Below are 19,136 nucleotides of genomic sequence, written 5' to 3' on the forward strand. Positions count from 1 at the left end.
CATCATATGCCCAGGTGCATACAGGGAATGAGGTAACCCCCGTGTCTGGCATGAGTTAGCCTATATCCTCCACTAAGAAATACATCCCCCCTACACTGGGACGAACATAATTAACAAAAGGCTGCTTTGTTTTCTGTCAGTTACATACTTGTCAGCATTCAGCAGTGTATTAACAAAGCTCCATCTCTGAAGACAGGCTATATGGGACTTTGCCTTACTGTACACATACATACACTGTACATGATACATACTATCACAAGCCTATGGGCTTTTTTTTTTTTTCCCCGGTGCTTGTTGTGTAGACTCATGGCTGTACCCAAGGGCTTGGGCAAAGCTTCTGGCTTGCCTGAGCGAGAACGAGCCACTGGCAGGAGATCAGCTTCACCTGCCTGATTCCCAGAGCTGTTCCCTCTCTGCTTTCTGGCTAACGAGGATTGGATGGCAATCAAAGTCCAAAGGCTGAACAAAGGCATGCCCAGTACAAAACATAGGGACCGGAGCTGTAGAGAGGCTTCCCTGGCTCACAAAGTGGTGGTGGTAAAGGGAGGGTGATACTTGCTGTTGTCCTGCAGTGCTTTCAGGCCTCTGAGCTGTCTGGATTTATGTGGGATTTATCCTGCCTGAAGGTAGTCAGAGACCGTGGAGTCCTCATTTTAGTAAAAGCAGAGTAAGTCCTATCCTGATAAATATATATTAGAAGACTGAATTACAGCAGCATAAATAAGTCATGCAAATATCCATGTTGTTTTAATACAGTGACACCACGGTAAAACCAAAGTTACATGTTATCTAATTAAATAAAGGTAATAAGACATAGAAAAAAGAATGAATGTTTAAATATTAGCAGCTACGCAAAAGTGCGAGTACTACATAGAAAACATATAACTATTTCAGAGTGATTGAAGTAAATAAACATCAGGTTCCTACTACTTTTCCCATATTAAAGGCAAACACTATGTTTCTACTGATTTTTCTATATTAAATGCAGTATACCTTTCTGGACAAACAAAGACTACTATACATGGTAACCTATTGCCTAAACAGTGCAAATAAACATTTCTGATGTCCCTTTTAATCCTTAAAAATGTGTGTGTGAGTTCAAAACAAGCATAGCACATACTGTACAGGATTTTTCTGATGCAGTTTTGCTTCTTTCTCTATCCTGTTTTTGTCTGTTACTGTAACTGGAAGAGGACGACTTTCCAGCCCAGTCTGTCTGCATCTACAACTGCACTGTGCAAGTCAGCACAGTATGAGCATTACCAGAGGCTCTTTTAAAAAAGAAATACAAGCATTATAAAGCAAATGAAAGTCCAGGGCTTTCGCCTTTTCCTACTTCATTAATCAATGTTTAATACGGCAAGAAACAGCAATAAAAAACATTCTGTAAAATGACACTGGAATGCCTTGACCAAATCCTCAGCCCCTTTGCACGCAGAGACTGTAAGGTTATCCCCATGTGAAGGTTTTCCTGGTGTCAGGTGGAGGTGGAGTGCTGTCTTGGGAGTTTTTCTCCAGCAGGCTACATCATATATAGATAGCAACATCTCAGTGGCTCTTACCAGTAAGAACAAATTCTAGCAGCTCTGAAGATGAGAAAGGACTCTTTTACCCTTAGCCTTTGGGAATGTGAATACATTTTGGGAAAGGAGAATTTCAAGCAGCTAGAGGAACTGAGACTGCCCAGTAGGGTGAACCCCGATCCCAGAGCACAGCAAAGTGGCTTGGATTTCCCATGGCCACACTGCTTGGCTGTCATGCAACCATGTGGCTGTAGCAGTTTCATCTCCAAGCATGTGCTCTGCAATGCATGGCATCCTAGAGAGGCTGCGAAGTGGCTCAGCCATCTCTGTGTGACAGCAGGTGGGGAGCTCCTTAGGGCTGGGCACAGAGCCCACAGAAGGGTGAAAGGGAAGGGACAGGATGCCTTTCTCCATAATAACATTTAAAAAACAAACAACAAAAGGTATCTTCAGGCCATATTTTTTACAAGGTACATTAAAAAAAATGCAGGTCTTCTAATCACTGGCAGGATCCATGACACTCCATCCATCTTCCTAGGTCAGATGTTGCATGAGAACATTACCTGGCTAAATTCAAAGTATTGTCATGCAGCCACAACCACTAGGAATAATGCTAGTAAACAAACACAGTCCTCTCAGCCCTTCTGTCCTGGAAAGTACTTACATGCTGCACTAATATTTGCAAAACAGCTGCAGAGAAAGACAGCATCATGCATTTTACAGCCCCAGCTGAGTTTACGGGAAGAGATGGGACTTCACTTTTCATTGATATAATTTTGTTTTCTTAGCTAAACGTTGCTAGTACATGAAATACTAAAGATCTTTAATATATAGCACTAGCAGAAATACCTGTGTATCCTAAAGTTGGCCCCAGGGCAGTTCTTTACCAACAGCAAAAAGCAGTCTCATGTAGGGTTTTGCTTTGTTTTACTCTCTCTCAAAAATCCCCAAAAACCTCAATGTAAGAAAACATCTTCTTAAAGTGAGTCAGTGTCCATGTGCCCTCTTACCTGGAGGCTCAGCAGACTCGCTTTGCAGTGACCAAGCTCCTGAATCCCCTGGCAACTAATGCTTGATAGCAACTCTCATTTACCGGCGTTTTGCAAACTCATGGACTTCCACTGACTGCAGAGGAATTGCTCCTGACATGTCACTTTATAAAAGAGATTGGATTCTAGTTAACTTGAATTTTTTGCTGTATATCTTGCTTATGCATTAATAAGAGCTTAACTCTGCAACCAAGAGGTTAACAGAAGAGTTTAGAAGACAATAGTTAACTTTTATGAGACGGCTGTGATCCTCAGCTAGGACTGCAGTGTCATTGCTCTGGATTAATCATATCTGAAGATTTGATAAGAAAGTCAGATTCAATTAAAGTCAATTTCTGCTGCGGTGGAGATGGCTGCTGGCATACTGAGAGCTAAGGTTAGGCCACTTGTCCCTGAAACATAGGAGAACCTCCTTCCTCGCAGGCACAGCGTCGCACTGCAGCTGGGTGTGTTGCAGAGGCTCAGAGGGTGCAGGATGACAAAACAGAAAGCTTCAGTGTCCTGCTTGTGTTAGAGATAAAAAAGTATGTTGCCATCCCTGTAAGGTTTACTGAATTTTATAGAAACTAGACATAGTGACATAGGCTTCCTCATTGTTTGGTGACCTCATTTCACTGGTAGGCAGTGTCTGGGACACAGTGTCACCATTGAGGGGTTCTGGTCCAGGCTGGTCAGAGAGATCTGGGGGAGGAGTGGAGGAAAGGTTGAAACCATCATTGCACAGGGGCACCCCATTGCTGTGGCACACCTTGTACGTGCTGGAGCTGCAGTTTCCTTCGGTGACTGCCAACTGGTTTGTGCCCAGGAGCTTGTGCAAGGCTTCAGCCGGCCAGATTCCTCCGTATGTCACAGACAGATTTAGATTGCTTTTGTCTGTCATCGCAGGGATCATCTTCAGGTCTGATCTGCTCTTAAATTTTTCTGGAAGGTTTGTCTCTGGAGAAGTTGATGGCTGCAGAAAATTTTCCAGTTCAGCTTTTGCTCGAATGCCATCCACTTTATGGATATGAACGTAACCAAAACTCTCTGGGTTAAAGCTTATATCAAAATTCTGCATGGCAAAGGGAACAGCATGGTCAGTTAACAGTGGGTATTAGCTTAAGAGAAAATGTGCTCTGATACTTTGTTTGCTTTTAGAAAGGTATCTGTCATTTCTTTAACTCTGAAAGTAACCCTGAGTGAGCTGAACAGTAGGTTAGCAGAGAATAAACTGTCACGTGGCTTAAAATCCTTTTCCGTATTAATCTGAATCTATCCATTGGCCTCCTGCAGGCAGCATCACTCTCCAGAGCATTTTGTGCTCTACCAAATGTGGTGGGAACTGGAGTTTCAGAGACTTTTCTGAGCCATGCATCTATTGCACACCAGTCATTTCACAGGAATGAGTGTGCCAACCCAGGCAGTTCCTTTCAGTTTTACCTTCCTAATTTAGCAGTGAGGGAAGTAAAAATTTGACATGACTTCCTGAAACACATGAGGAATCCCTGCACTGGGGAGCACAGGGAATAGGAGAGTTGTCTGAGACCTCTTATTAAATTAAAAACGTGTTAATAACGTACCAACTGGAGAGAGCAGCACTAATGAGTTTCTTAGCAAAAAAATGCAGTAGCCATATAGTTTTAAGGCAACAAGTTAATCCCCCGTCCTACAGTTTGTAACATTTGTCTCTCTGGCTTTTATCTGGCATGGTGTATGAACAATTCTGCTGGCAATATAAGGGTATATGGGCATCAACAGGGATGTTTGCAAAGGGTCCCCATCCAGCCCCACTTTTACAGTTTCATAGAATCACCAAAGTGTCTCAGTTGGAAAGGACCTCTGGAGTCTAACCGGTCAACCTTCTGCCAGAAGCAGGAATCGGATTAGGTTATCCAGAGCCCTATCAAGCCAAGCCTTTGAACATTTCCAGCAAAGGAGAATCTACTTTTCTAGGCAACCTACACAATGCTTAATTGTTCTGTTGGAGAAAAGAAGCTTTCATATATTCAGATGAAATTTACCCTGAAGTAACGTGTCTGTTGCCTCTGGTCCTGCCACCATGCAGCCTTGTGGCAACAGTACCTTCACCATCTCTCTACCTACACTTTAGGTATTGGAAGGCTGTGATTAGTAGCCCCCACCCCAAGCTTTCTTTTTTCTATAAACAAACTCAGTTCCTTCAGCCTTTCTTCATATATCAAATTCTCCATCTGTCTGTAGCTACTTTGCACAAGTCAAAGCTTGGGCATCAGTTGAATTGTCTGTTATTTCCATACCCTGGACTAGCATCTGCCTGTGCAAATGTGGGCTCTCCTCAGTGAAATGTAGAAGTAATTTCTGAAAGATGTCCCAGTTCAAGCAAATGCATCTACTCTCTCTCACGTGTGTTAGTTTCATTCCCAATGGTTTACACTCAGTTGAAAGCAACAGTGGAAGTACATACATTTTTTGGCTTCTTGCATAGTTGCTCCAGCGTTTTTTTATGATCGGGAAGATTTGGCCACACAGCAGGCTTGATCCTGAAACAGCAACAGTAGACAAAAGGTGGTTCAACAGCAGCAATAGAGGGACATGTTGAGATACCAGAGGTTCATATTGCATCATTTGTACTTATTCTCATAAAGACTGAGGGCTGGCTTGCATTACTCAGAATAACAACAGAGAAGTCTCAGAATAAAACAAAGAGAGGAGAAGAGGAGTCATAAAGGTCACTGAATAGTCATTGTTCTTTTGAGTGCACAGATTGTCACAGTTAAAGAAAGATGCTTCACCAAGTACTGGAAAAGGAGCAAATGATGCCAGCAAAGAGCTCGTTTGCATCTAACAGTGTTAACAGGGTTTTACATGATGACACCAATTTCTGCAAGTGAAAAAAGATGCTGTGGTTCAAGTGTAAATTTGCTGATATTTGCCTCTGCATGTTTATGTGTCAAAGAACTGTGCATTGTCCCACTCCTTGGCCAGTTATCTGTGCTTCAGATAGCCGTGTTGTAGCCTTGTCCCACTGGTCTCATTTTTACTGCCTTGATTAGCAAAGTTCTCATGCTGTGCTGCTGGAAACCCTCAGCAATGGTACATTTGGAGAATATTGCCCAACTGACATTAAATCTTGCAGTAATATAGGTACAGCTATAGATGTATATGAATATATATTTTGTTTTATATATGTGTCTGTATATATGGAGATATATATACACACATGTATAAAATCCTCTTCTTTTTAAAAGGGAAATATCTGGGTTCAAGAAGTCTTTTTTTTCATGAGCATGTTTTTACATAAGCAGAACTTCTAGCACAGTTAGAGAACTGCAGGTGCTCAGCAACAGTAAAAAGCAAGAGCTAGAAATCTCAAGCTACATCTACACTTGCAAATAAAACAGCACCAGGGAGCATTGTCTGGCAGATAACTCCGGTGCCTAAAATGTTTAATTATTAAAATTGTTCTTGGCATGGTTTGACAGAGGCCAACTAGCATATTCCCATATTCCCCTTGTGTAATTTAGGAGTTAGCACAGCCCAAGTGTTGTCCCCAGAAAGCAACTCGCATGCAGCCCTCTCTCTGGATGTCAGTGGAGCTGGATGTCATGGATGGGCTGCTCTGAAAGCCATTGAACAGCCCTGGGCTTTCTGCCTTGTGAGGGCTCCCTCTCCTATGGTTAAACTTGGGAGTTTCTCATTTTAGATTCTGGTTTCACCAGACTTTCTACATACTTGTTAATTTTCTTAAGTTTGTCAACACTTCTATTACATAGAAGCATATATAGCCACATATTTAAAAAATATTTTACTGCTGTGTAGCCAATATATCAAAAAAACCCCAATGCAGACACAGGGCTGCCTGTGTAATGAATGTATCTCTGGTCCCGTTCTGCCATGACTGCTTTGGTGGGGGATGTGGAGCCTGATTTTGCCACATGGCTGGCTGGATGTGGACGTGGCCGGGCTGGTGGTCGACACCATCAAGCCCTCGCTGCAGAGAGCTGTGCCGTGCTGCTTCTGAAAGTGCTGCAGAGCAAAGGCTCCACTGACTCAGCCTATGAAAGGAAAAGAGGCAATCTCCCCAGTATACCATTTCCACACCTCTTGGGACTTTACTAAAGCTCGCTTTCTTTTCTGGATCTTGCTTGAAGCTTTTGAGTCAGATTTGTCTCCAATGAGACACTGACTCTGCAAGTGTTCCCTTGGTGACTTCAGCTCCCCAAAGGTTTCAGTGTTTTGATCCCAAGACTGAAGTCTGCTCAAAGCGGTAAGTTATCCTCTTCCTGCCAACACCCCCTCTTGTATTGCCCATTTCTACTTTTTTCCTGCTTTTGCTTGATATAGAGGTCTAGAGATGGAAAGAGAATAGTTCACAAGTATAAGAAGGAAAGCAATAAGAAGTATCAGAACAGGATTGGCTTCCAACACTTCTTCTGATACAAAGGGACTTAGATTACCTGTTTTCCCAAAAAGTTATGATCAGGACAACCATGACAATGGAGAGTATGAATCCCAGGATGGAGAGTATAAGCACAACCACGCTGCTGTCTAAAGAAAAACAAAGAACATCAGTCAATACATCTAAACGTCTCACTGTTAAGCCACCATGACTGTAATTTATCAGGTGATAAATTAGAAATTAATGCCAAGCATTGCACTTGCCTATCATTGGGCTGGTGCAGTGGTGCATTTCTCCTGTCTCCCTGAAGGAGGAAAGAGGTAGGCGACCGGAACATCAGCACTTGGCTGAGCTCCAAGCTGGGTTCCCAGATTGGATTAAAGCAGCTCAAAGTCTGCTTTCACTTTCAGTGCATGGAGCCACTGCTCGCTGCATCCTTACAGCAGCACTGAAGTGACTTCCAACAGACATAATGCCAAGGTACCTTGGGGGACCCTAAGGACCAGAAGGATTATTCACATTTACAAGTGCGATGATGAGATTTTATCCCATATTGTATTTGTGATTAAAGTGCCATGCTTGCACACAGATCCAGGGCCCTGAAATGGGGCATGTTTCATTGCTCTTTGTGCCTTACCTGAAACACTCAGTGCAAGCTGGTTCTTTTCCCTGCACACCAGCAGGCAGCAAGCAGGAGTGAGTCAGTCTTCCCCCTCCCCTCATGTCCTTACAGCGGCACTGCATATGGTCTTACTACCCCTGAGTGAGATTTAGTTTTGTGTGGAGAGTCAGCCCCAGACCAGAGCAATACAGCCGCTTTCGGGGCCATCTCCTCCAGGGTGCCTGGTGCCTGTGAGGGCTGACCCTGCCATGGGGCTGTGGGCTCTTCCCTCCCCGTGCTCTTGTCCCTGCTGCTGCTGGGGATGGCCAGGGAGCCAAGGGCCCCTAGCTCTGCTTTCTGCCAGGTGGACCAAAGTGGTTTCTGCCCTTACAGCTCTCTGTGGAATGCTGCTCTCTTGCAGTTCTGAAGCTCTGGGAAGTGCTCCATTCACTCCACGTGCCCTTAAAATAATCTCCATTGGGCTGAGAACGTACTTTCACCTCATACGATGCATCATTTTCGAGGTTTTTCCCCAGTAATTTTATCTGAAGGTACGGCGTCTCTATTGTCTAAACACACACATAAAAATCTGATTAATTTTCTAGAAGATACAGGAAAAGTTTAACTTTTAAATTTCAGCAAAATGTGCAAGACCAGGTGCATCCTTGCAGTACCATGCTGTTTGCTCCATGTCTTTGGTTATTATACAGGTGGTCATCAGGCCATCAGCCTAGTTTAACAGCAAGGTAGCCCAGCCAGCCAGTATCGAGAAGAAAGACAAACACCAGGTAAAAGCTTCTTGGAAAACAGCTTGAAGTATTAACTGTGCTTTGCTACCACCTGCACTGCAGTGGGAAATGCATGCTTCCTTGGGGAGGCTCAGAAGAGAGAGGGGAAAAATACATTTGTGCAGCATAAAAAGACAGCTTCTGAAAGAGCAGCTACAGGAAAGAAGCTGAAATCCCACAGCGCAGCTCTGGTGCTCTTTGTTTCAGTGCATTTCATTGCCTGAAACCTTTTTCTACTTACAGTTCTCCTCTGTTCCTGCTGTAAGAAACAGGTACAGTCCACGCTTTCAAGCATCTGGACTAGTGTTTGCACAGGTGCTCTTGTGACAGGGGACACAGAGGTCTCAGCAGCTGGGCAGCCCACACCAGATCCAGTTCACAAGCTGCTGCAGCTTGAGACACCGTCTGAGGGTGGGAAAGCTGCAGGGCTGCACCCGAAGCCTGGAGAGGCTCAGTGAAAAAGGGACACAAAGAAACTATTGCTAAATAAGAAAAGGGGTCGTTCAATTTACTGACTGATGAGCGTAGAAAATAAAAGCAAAACCACCGTAACAACATAGCAAGCCATCCAAACACTTAGGATTATGTCTTAGATTAGATTAGGCATTATGTCTTCCCACTGCAAAGCCCAAACAAATAAAACTTCATTAGCCCAGAGAAGTGTATAACAGGCATGGATGCTGTCGGTCTGGAATTGTTTTGACTGATGACATTTCCAAATGCCAAACACTGTATCTTTCCAAGTTTTCAGCTGGAGAACTGTAGAAATGCAGATCTGAAGGTTTTTACATGGTCTGGTATTTCTGGTAATGTTTAATTTTGGAAATTAGTGTAAGCTCACCAACACATCATCACTTACCTTCCAAGTACCCTCTTCCTGCCGATAGGCTATTTGGTGTATTAATTTGTCCCTTAAGTATTTCTTCCATGAGTGTGGGGTACTATAATGAATAAGATATTCATTTGCTTCCTTTTGGTATGTGATGTTTATATTGAATGGTACTTCAGGCTTAACTGCAAATGATAACAAACCAGGATATAACAGGAGTAGCACAATGTTACTACAAAATAAACAGGTTTTGAAAAGCAAGAAGTAACTTCAAGTTACACTCCCATCAGGGTGACCTATCTTGAGCGAGAGCTGGCCTGAGCTGGATGAGCCTCATGCTGAGCCCCAGCTCATCCTTACACCTAGGTCCTGAGACTTCCTAGGGATGTGCCATTTAGTCTTGGAAAGCAATTTCTGAGCAGCCCCACTTCTGCGGTAGTGTTGCTTGAAGACCTGAAATTCAGCCCCTCTAACCCATGCTCTGAGATGGAGGCCCCATGGCAAAACCCGTTGCTGTGCTGGGAGGAAGGCACTGGGGAGCAAACTGGGCATGGGTGCAACTGCTGGTGGTCGTCAGGGTGGTGGGGTAGGCGTAGGGACAAAGTATGACAGTGTTAGATATAACAGAGGGGGCTGTGGCTCCAGGCCCTGGCTATGAACCCACACCTGACCTGGTCTGCAGGAGACTGTCAAATGACCGCCTGTGCCAGTACATGCATTCCAAAGTGCAGCCCTCAACACTGTCCCCAAGCTGTCCCTGAGGTCTGCAGGAACCTGTCTCTGTGCTCCTGATGCTTCCTGAATGTGCCATGTAAAGTACGCCAGCTTTCACAGGAACAGAGACCCCACTTCTTTCCTCTCAGGAAAATGCATATAGCCAGAAATTAGGCCCATTCCTTCTGAAGCCCCCAAATACTTAAACCTTCCATGTGGGACCCACAGTTTCTAGAGGAGAGACCACCAAAGATGGTCCAGGCTGGCCCATAAACTGAGAGGTAATGTAAGATTATTAGAAAACTACTGGACTGGGGCAGAAACGTTTCATAAAAGACAGATGTTGCAGAGCCTATTGCCAAAGGAAGGCAAAGCAGTATGGCACCACAGCAGAACAGAGCCACGCTACATGGGCTTCTCTGCAGCCCTTGAATGAGACCAGCTCCCCAGAGGGATAAGTACTAAGAAGCCCCTCTTTCCCTAGGTTCCCTATTTCTCAGCTCAGGCAGGTCCCCAGCACAGTTTTGACAAGCCTGTCCTGGGCTCTCGGCATCCCTTCGCTGTGGGATGCCTGAGCGCCATGTTCAGACAACAGGCTTCACCAAGAAGCAAGGTGCAAAAAAGTGAGATCTTGCAACCTCGGTGTCCCTGTGCTACCAAGCTCACACTAGACTTGGGGTGGTCAGTCCTGGAAGCACACAGTCCCTAGGAAGAGATGAACAAAATGTCCCTGCTGGACAGTTCATCCTTGCCTAGGAACAGCTGCTTCACCAAGTGCATGACTCAGTCTGTGTCCAGGTCAGGGCAGTGTCAAAATAGGCCAGAATTCAGCGGCACTTTTTGAATGGAGGTTAGACATGTCTGGCTTGGAAGCAAGGGGAACACCACACACTGCCAACACCCCAATCCGAGCTACATGCTCTGCTAGGACACTGTTTTATACTGCCTCTGTGTCATCCAGATTGATGCTTAGGCTTTGCACTAGGCTGGTTTTTTTTCCTTCAGTAACTCCTGTGTCTTAAAAACATCTAAAATGTTCAGTGTCTTACCAATGTCAGTTACAACCAGACTCTTGCAGATCCTTCTCTTCATCTCAGTGTCCATGCAAAGGTCTTTGTTGGAGAGTATATCACTGAATTCTAGGAAATACACATCTTCCTGTTTCTCCATATTGAAGCACACGTAATTGCTGTCTTCCTTGGTACTGTTGACCGAAGTGACACAATGTTAATTTTTTTCTCAGTCTTACTGTAACATAGTAAGAGGTGAATCCTGGTTGCTCCTTTCACATTAACTGAAGTGAGACTCCATGTGAAATAAGAAAAAAATGCCACAGAAATAAGGACTTTAAAAGATTGATAGTGTTTTTCCTTATGGTCCTTGAGGACAATACTCAAGTGACATGTATCCAAGTAAGAGTCCTGGAGCTCTCCAAGAAAAAAATGCAATTATTAAATTGGAGATGTATGTGTTAAAAACCTTTGTGTCTTTAAAAATTATCTTACTGGTGCCACTTTTAAATATAGGGCAATAGATTTGGATGCTCACTGAAGATAAAGACAAATTTCTTATTGACCAAAGTTGTAGCAAATACAGGCTCAAGTCAGCCAGGCCGTGAAAGGGTCCTATGGCACAGTTTCAGCAGTGGAAACATATCTGTGTGTTCCTCCATCCGTGCGACACCCGTGTTTGAGGACTTTCATAAAATTTCAGCCAAAATCCAGAATCAATCTCATGAAATAGAAAGATTCTAATAAACTAGGTGGAAAAAAAGTAGTGATTACAATAGCATGATAAAAAAAAAAAAATCTGCTTCTGCTGGCTGCCACAGAACTTTCAGTTTCAGGAAAAACAGGCAAAGGGAAAAGCAGAAGTATTCTAAAGAAACCAAACCTGAGCTTCTTCAACTTGGTGTATCACTTAAAAAGAAGGTGGAAAAGAGTTTCAAGAAGAAACTCAAAAAGAAGTGGAGATGATTGATGTGTTTCATAACTGTCTGGGTTTTGTATATTCATTCCAGTGTGTGCAAAGACAACTGCTTAATTTTTTCCTTACCTACATAAAGGCATTTTCACTGCAGTAGAAAATCAGCCTTCTTGCCAAAGAATTTTCTGTGGGAAGGGTCTGCCTCTTCAAAAACTTTTTTACTTTTCACTTGATAAAGGCTAGGTTTGATTTCCTAACCATATCATTTGATTTAATGGAAAAATGCTCAGTTCATGCTAGGCTGCATCTGTAATTAAAGGTGTCCCAGAGAAAGAGAGGCAAGATCAGGACTATCAGAGACATTATAAAGCCCTTTACAGACCCTTCCAGATGACTTTTTTTCTTGTTAGGGAAGTTATGTTCTATTTCAGTAAACTCTTCTTCTTTGCTGAATAGAGTAGTCAAGCTCAGCAAAACACTCTGAAACAGAATTTTGTCTAGCTTTGCTGTTCCTGTGTCCCAGCATAGGGCACCAGGATTCACCAGGGCTTAGCACTTTGCTTTCCAGAAGTTTACCAAAGGATGGACTGATAGCACTTACCACAGGGATAGGGTATAGTTAGTGTTGTGAGGAGGCAGCTCAGTAAAATTGCAGGTTAGGCTGCTATAGGAACCCTTAAATTCCAGATGACTGAAACAGTCGATGTCAAAATTGTCTGGTTCATCATCTCCAAAAGTCCCTAAGGAGAGATTAGTAGGATGTTACTGAAGCAAACCCATGAGTGTATTCAATTTGCAGCTCCGTTGTATAGGAGGTTGTTTCTTTACATGGTTGCCTGAAAGGAAAAGGATCGACTCACCTGTTTTGTAAGAAGCAAAGAAAGCTTGTTCAAAATGAAATTAAAGGCCACTTGCACCTTTCAGGTTTGCTTTCCCTGCATGCCAGTGAAGCCCTGCCACTTACCACGCACATAGATAGATTCTGCATCACTGGTCTGTGAACTATAAAAAGACATAGCGTTGCAGATGGTTTAGTCAGACAAGACACCCTACGTCTCTTCTATTAATCACTGGCAAAGAAGGGCACTGATGTTGACCTGTAAACCTCGGTAAAAAAGTCCCAGTGTCAAGTGCGAGACAGAAAAATACATTGTTCACACGGCAGTTTAATTCCTCCTAAGTCTGAGCCAGGGACAGGAGCATTCTCATTTTAAAATTATGGATAAACTTTATGCCAAGATAACACCAGGACCTACTCTATCTGAAAATCATCTCAGAACTTTCTCAAACAGGTTTTCCTATTAGGAGCCACAAAATTCTGCTATCCTGGGGCATGCGAAGCAGGGCAAGACATGTTCATGGTGCCTGCTGAAAAGCAGATTATTCAAGTCAAGGACTGAAACACTTAAAAATAATTAGGACAGAAATATGCACTGGGGGATATACTCTGCACAGTCACTACCAGAGGTGTCTGGGACTGATGCTTGAGGGTAACATCTGTTCAAGAGCAAGGGCTAGTTTCAACGGGAGTTTTTGTATGGGAATTTTAGCTCAAGACAGCCTGAAATTGCATCAAACACCTTGTAGCTCCAAAGTGGCAGATCCACACCAGAGAATGCATGCTCAGCAGTTGCCATGGCTTCACCTGCATCAGGACCAGCCATGCTGCAGGTGGCCAAGCACGCCCAAACAGCATCCTCTGGCCTCTGCTCTGCCCCTGCCTGTGCTGTGATGGTCTGGCCTGTCACCAGGTTCCTGAGAAGACTGGAAAATTAAATGGGTGGGTTTAGGAAAGCAAGAGTATTTCGGTATCATGAGATAATTAAGCCACATTTTGATTATACTGCAAAGTTTTCTGAAATGTCACAAATTTGGGCTCAGGAGGGAAAGCTCAGACTTTCTGCCAGAATGCTTGGCTTCCTGCAGATTTGCTTTGATGACTAATAACACAATCACGATTTGACTAAGAGCTTATGTCTCAAGTCCTACACTTGGCAGGTATGAGGTCAGTGAAGCAAAACCTGATGCTTCTGAGAGGAGTCCTCTCCAGTGGAAACTGCCGGTTCAGCCTCATTTCTTAAAATCTCACCTACTGTAGATGAGCAGACAGGGAAAGGGTAATTGCCGTGACCCCTTAATGGATCCTCGGGGCAGGAGTGTCTCTGCCTTCTTTTACCAGTGGTTAAGGGTAGCTGTGGTGATACATAACCCTCTTTCCCATGTCCAGCGGCTATTCCCCATCCCCTACTTGGTGTCCTCCTACCCACTGCTCAGGCGTGGCCTTGTCATGCAGGGCACCTACCACAGCAAGAACAGGACCGTGGCTGCTCTGGGCATATAGGTGACTCACACTCACTAACAGTGTGGGAAAATGCCCATGGAAACATTTCAAATGGAAAATCCCTCCCAGAGGAAATGATGGTCATCTCTGCTGTCACTTAGGTGAAATGAATCACTGAGACATGACCAGCTACTTGGATACCAGTTTCGTAGTCCTGCTGGTGATGCCTTGGCCAATCCTGCCAGTGCACACCGAGACGCACAGACCATAGACCTAGTCCAGCATGGGAGCACATCTGAAGATCTGAAACGGTCATAGTTTGACAGCAGGTAGAAAGCAGGGGAGAGCTTGTTGATTGCCTTAAAATCTAAGTAAAGAGCATTATGCCACAGGGTCACTATCAGCAGCACTTCCTTCTGACCTCGGAGCTGAGGTGCATCTGGATCAGCTTTTGAGTAAGAAAAGAAATTCAGAAGTCAATCAGGAATGTAGAGAAAAATGCAAAAGCAGTGTGGGCAGGGACTAGGAAGGGGGCTGCTCCCACCAGTGCCTGTGGCAGGCAGCAGGAGGGATGGGAGCATCTGATGCTGCACTAATCTGGAACTCAGCAGCAGATCTGTCCCCTGTGCTAAGATGTAGTGGCCATTTACAACCATGAGCAACCAGTGCTAAGGGGCAATTACTGATCTCACTGCAGCTCTGGTGGGGTCTGTCCCAGGGGTAGCTCAGCTCTCCCTGAAAGGCATCAAAATGCTGTGCCTTCCACCAGCGGTGCTGCTTTGAGGGATAATCTGTGCAGTACAGCCACAGACAAGGCAGGTGCTGTACAGAGTTACTCTACTTGACCACTACATTCAAGAGGTCAGTGCAACTCCAGGACAAACCCTGCAGCAGTTTCCTACATGTTGAAATACATACATCTTGATCAATGCAGCCCTGAGACATTTGGGCAGACATACATGTACAGAAATGTGTATTACATAAAATTACATATTTGCAGGTAAAAATGTGTGCATACAGATACACACGTATTCAAAATTCAGGGGATAACAACTAAGCTGAAATGAATCTGCGTAAAATGGAAAACCCCCATATTTTGTATAGATAGATACACCCAAAACTCAAATGTCACATTTTACGCCTCTCTAAGACTTTACTTGCAATTACCAGGAGACTGACTTATTTATACTGATAGATACCTCAAGACATTAAAACTTACGAGCTAGGATGACCTATCTTCCTTTATATGAGAGAGAGAGAGATACTTCTTGGTGCTCTCTGTACATGCAGACTACATATATCTGATTTTGCATAAACACACAAACCTGATAATCATCATATTAATAAACGGCATATGAGAAACAACTTTTTAGCTGGCTGCTGCTGCTTTGCAGAGATGTGACAGAACTCTTAATCTATCTGGCTTACTGCAAAATGAAAAGAAAGAAAAAGGCTTTATCCTGCAGTTTCAACAGCCATGTAAGGTTTCACCAGCACAGTGCACCTTTGATACTGCACTGGAAGGAAAGCTGACTTTGCCTCTTTGACACCAAATTTTCACATTGTGATTATGTGATTCCTTATTCATGGAAACAACATCATAAACATAGATAATTAAATAATAATTAAATGATAATTAAACCTCATAAACAATGTTAAGTAAGCAATTTGAAATGTTTTTTCTGGTATGATTCCTCCATGACTAATTATTTTTTTTTTGTCTGACATAAATATGCATGTAGCCTCAGCTACACTTCTTCCCTAAACCTCAGAACATCCACACATGAATGTGTTTGCTATGTGAATGGTTTTGATGACTGCACCATGACTCACACTGCTAAGGACTCTTTCCACAATTTAAAGTTTACAGGATAATTTTTTTTTTTTTTTTTCCTTGAGAAGCCCAGATCAGGCAAAGCCCTGAGTCTGGCTTAGCTGAAATCAAGGCAGGGCTTGAGGTGGGGCGATTCTAAGCAGGAGTAAAACTGCTCTTAAAGCTACAGCCATGGCAGGGACTTCACAGAAATGGTTGTCTCTTGGGTTGGGGCAGCACCCAGCAGGCTGGTGCAGATCACAGCAGGAATCATGAGCCTTTACCAAGAAAGGAGTCTTAGCAGAGGCTGTGGACATGCTTCAGCTTTAAAGTCTGAAGCCACCGCGACTAGCAACAACATGTGAAATCAATGGCACTGTTAAGCACCTGCAGAATCTGTGACTGAATTTCCAAGGTCAGTGAAGTGACTGCCTCCAAAGGCGGAGTAAGGCAAGGTCTCTTGCGCTGATCTGATTTAGGAAGAACTTATTTTACTAACTGTAGTTTTGAGGTGGGTTGCATAAAAAGAACAAGGGTGGGTAGGAGGACCACTGAAGCTAGCTGAGCCATCCGTGAGCTCCTGCAGCCTGCTGCCCCCTGCTCCCCCTGCTCATGCCCTCCTGCATGGCCATGGCTGCCCCTTCTTAGCTCTGCTGACAGCTCTCCTAGGGCTTCTGGGGACCTCCACCAGCTCTGCCAAGCTGGGGGACAGCACCTGGGGGGCAGGCTGCTGCTCAGCAAGGAAGAGATGAAGGCAAAAGCTGCAATGAGCTTTTCCTTCCTCTGCCCCTAAGAAGGGGTGAGCTCATGCCTGTTTGGCTAGCAGCACTTTGACAGGAGGAAGGGCGAGTCAGAAAGGTGAAGAATGAAAGCCAACATCCATCACAGGTGAATTTACCCTGGATTGTTTAATTTATTGACCAAACCCACAAAACTCATGAAGAAATCATAAAAGCTGCTAATTGCTCAGTGGGGATTTTCTGAATCTGTTTGTCTTTAATTCTAAGCAAATTATGGTTTAGTGGAAGTTAAGTCAGTCATTCCAGCTTTTGGGAAGCCCTAAAGGTTTCAGTGACACCCATGATAAATCTCTAGGGTTAACCATTCACCACCACTGGTGCTTGCCAAAGCTGGCTCTGAAGAGCTGCAGACTGTATAAATTAAAGGCAAATAGAAAAAAACATGGCTCTTAGATGCACTTCTGAGACACTCACTGTTTTCCTCTAACTAATAAAAATTATTGCATATATCTATCTATGTATATATGCATGTGTGCACATACATATGTGTTATATAATACGTGACACACAGGGGAAAATGAGATTCCCCGTCTGTGAGATAGCATAGGAACACAGCCATTAACTTCCTAAAAACCAAAACCTCTTTTGCTTCCAAACAAGGGAGCCCTAAAACGACCAGTAACTGAGTGAGTGCCCATGTCCTTCAGGCACAGTGCAACAAATTGTCACTACTGTTTGTTTAGTTTTAGACAAGTAAGAGTTTAACAGATCCAGGACTGAATCTGTAAATCCATTTTTTTTCAGCTGCCTTTTCAGAAAAGGGGCAGCACACTTGAAACAGTGGTTTTATTGCTGCTCTTTATGATTTCATTTTGAAGCTACTAAATAATTTTCACTTCTCTAAATGAGGTAATGAAATCTGCAATAAGATCAAATTTAAGCTGTTGAATTCATTTAGAATTATTTTGCTGAGTAAGGGATGAATGGTCTTAGTGATGGGCTGTGAGAACTCCCTGGCTGAGTTGCTGCTTCAGCCATACTACAAGGGACACTGGGACTGTGCCCCAGATATACCTGATGCAATTGCTTAAAGAAAGAGAAAAGAGAAGTGGAAAATTTGGGCCAAGTTTGAGGTACATTGAAACGTTTTCTCTGGAGGAAACTGCCAAGAAAAGCAAGAGAAGCCAGAACCTCACCCTTCTCTGATAGCAGCTCAGAGCTACCATGGACTGCAGAAGAGTCAAGCAGTACCCTACTCCCAGGCATAACTCCTCACATGAACAGTAGATATGAGAGAGGATTAATGGGTCTGATCTTGCATGCCTTCTGCATACAGCAATGGTGTCCCTCATGTCATACAAATGTGGACATTACAAGGACAGGAGACTTGGGAATTAAATTAAATAGGTATCCTCTGCCCCACATCTGCCTCAGATGCTGGCACTGGAAGAAAGAGACTGGAAGCTAAAACACTAACACGTTTAACTCCAGTTGCATTCTGGAGCTTTTAACTTAGTTTTTTCAAGGTCATACATGAGTGGAAAGATGAAGATGAAATGACTCACCATCACCATCTGCTGAGGTGCAACCACTTTCCCCAAAAGTGGTGTGAAGAAACAAGGCGAAAATGCTCAATGCTGTACTCGTCTGTGTCATCCTGAGCATGCTGCATGTGTACAGTACATGTGCGTGCGAAACCTGCACTCACTTACTTTATACTAGGCGCAGAACAAACCCATTGCCTGATAAAGAGACGTCAGGCAAGGGGAAATGTAAACATGCCGACAAGGATGACTAGTGGCAGAGAGCAGGAAGCCAGTGCGAAGATACTTGCAGAGCTTTTACTTTGAAACATGCTTCCCACTTCAAAACTAAGGACCTTCTGTATCAGGCCCACTGACACACTGGACGAAATCTGGTTAAGTCCAGTGGGTCGGGAGCACATTTTACAGATGGTTCTCCTGGCTTGGCTAGTGGGATTCTTGCTGCTGGTTTCCCTGAGAGCACAGTTTAGCCCTCTCATCCACTTTCCTCTTGATGGCGATACACAGGTCCAATCCAGATATGAAACATTGAGAGTGATATCTGCTACTTATTCTTTAAGTGTTGGCATCAAAAGCAGTGTGACCAGCAGGTTGAGGAAGGTGGTTCTGCCCCTCTACTCCATGCTGGTGAGACACCACCTCGGGTAATGTGTCCAGATCTGGAGCCTCCAGCACAGGAAAGACATGGACCTGTTGGAGTGGGTCCACTGGAGGGACACAAAGATGATAAATAATGGACCACATCTCCTATGAAGACAGGCTGAGACAGTTGTGATTATTCAGCCTGGAGAAGAGAAGGCTCCAGAGAAACCTTACTATGGCCTTTCATTATATAAAGTGTGCATAAGAAAGATGGAGAAAGACTTTTTTACCAGGGTCTGTAGTGGCAGGACAAGGAGCAACAGTTTTGAACTGGAAGAAGATAGATTTATATTGGGCATAGGGAATAAATTTTTTACGATGAGGGTGGG

The 19,136-nt window shown here is 43.9% G+C and overlaps 1 protein-coding gene across 2 annotated transcripts; it reads right to left on the reverse strand.

Moving 5' to 3' along the window:
* Positions 1 to 721: 721 nt before the first annotated feature.
* On the reverse strand, positions 722 to 18,403 carry IL7R (interleukin 7 receptor). 2 transcript variants are annotated; one of them, XM_037373708.1, is made up of 8 exons: positions 18,187 to 18,403; positions 12,389 to 12,527; positions 10,911 to 11,065; positions 9,178 to 9,332; positions 7,922 to 8,099; positions 6,988 to 7,078; positions 4,995 to 5,070; positions 722 to 3,524 (listed from the first exon to the last, which is right to left on the reverse strand). In XM_037373708.1, the coding sequence occupies exons 1-8, from the start codon at positions 18,284 to 18,286 to the stop codon at positions 3,120 to 3,122; spliced, it is 1,299 nt and encodes a 432-aa protein (XP_037229605.1). In that variant the 5' UTR covers positions 18,287 to 18,403; the 3' UTR covers positions 722 to 3,119. The 2 variants fall into 2 exon arrangements, with proteins under 2 accessions (XP_037229605.1, XP_037229604.1); XM_037373707.1 differs by having other exon boundaries at positions 722 to 3,623.
* Positions 18,404 to 19,136: the final 733 nt, after the last annotated feature.

Source organism: Falco rusticolus, chromosome Z, assembly GCF_015220075.1.
Source record: "Falco rusticolus isolate bFalRus1 chromosome Z, bFalRus1.pri, whole genome shotgun sequence".
NCBI classification, from domain to species: domain Eukaryota; kingdom Metazoa; phylum Chordata; class Aves; order Falconiformes; family Falconidae; genus Falco; species Falco rusticolus.

What these genes read in the sequence shown, in the direction of transcription:
- IL7R (XM_037373707.1), bottom strand. Translation starts at nt 18,286, where the DNA reads ATGCTCAGGATGACACAGACGAGTACAGCATTGAGCATTTTCGCCTTG. An exon ending in CACCTCAGCAGATGGTGATG is followed by an intron (nt 12,528 to 18,186) that starts GTGAGTCATTTC and finishes ATCTCTCCTTAG; the next exon opens with GGACTTTTGGAGATGATGAA. An exon ending in AACTATACCCTATCCCTGTG is followed by an intron (nt 11,066 to 12,388) that starts GTAAGTGCTATC and finishes TTCGGTCAACAG; the next exon opens with TACCAAGGAAGACAGCAATT.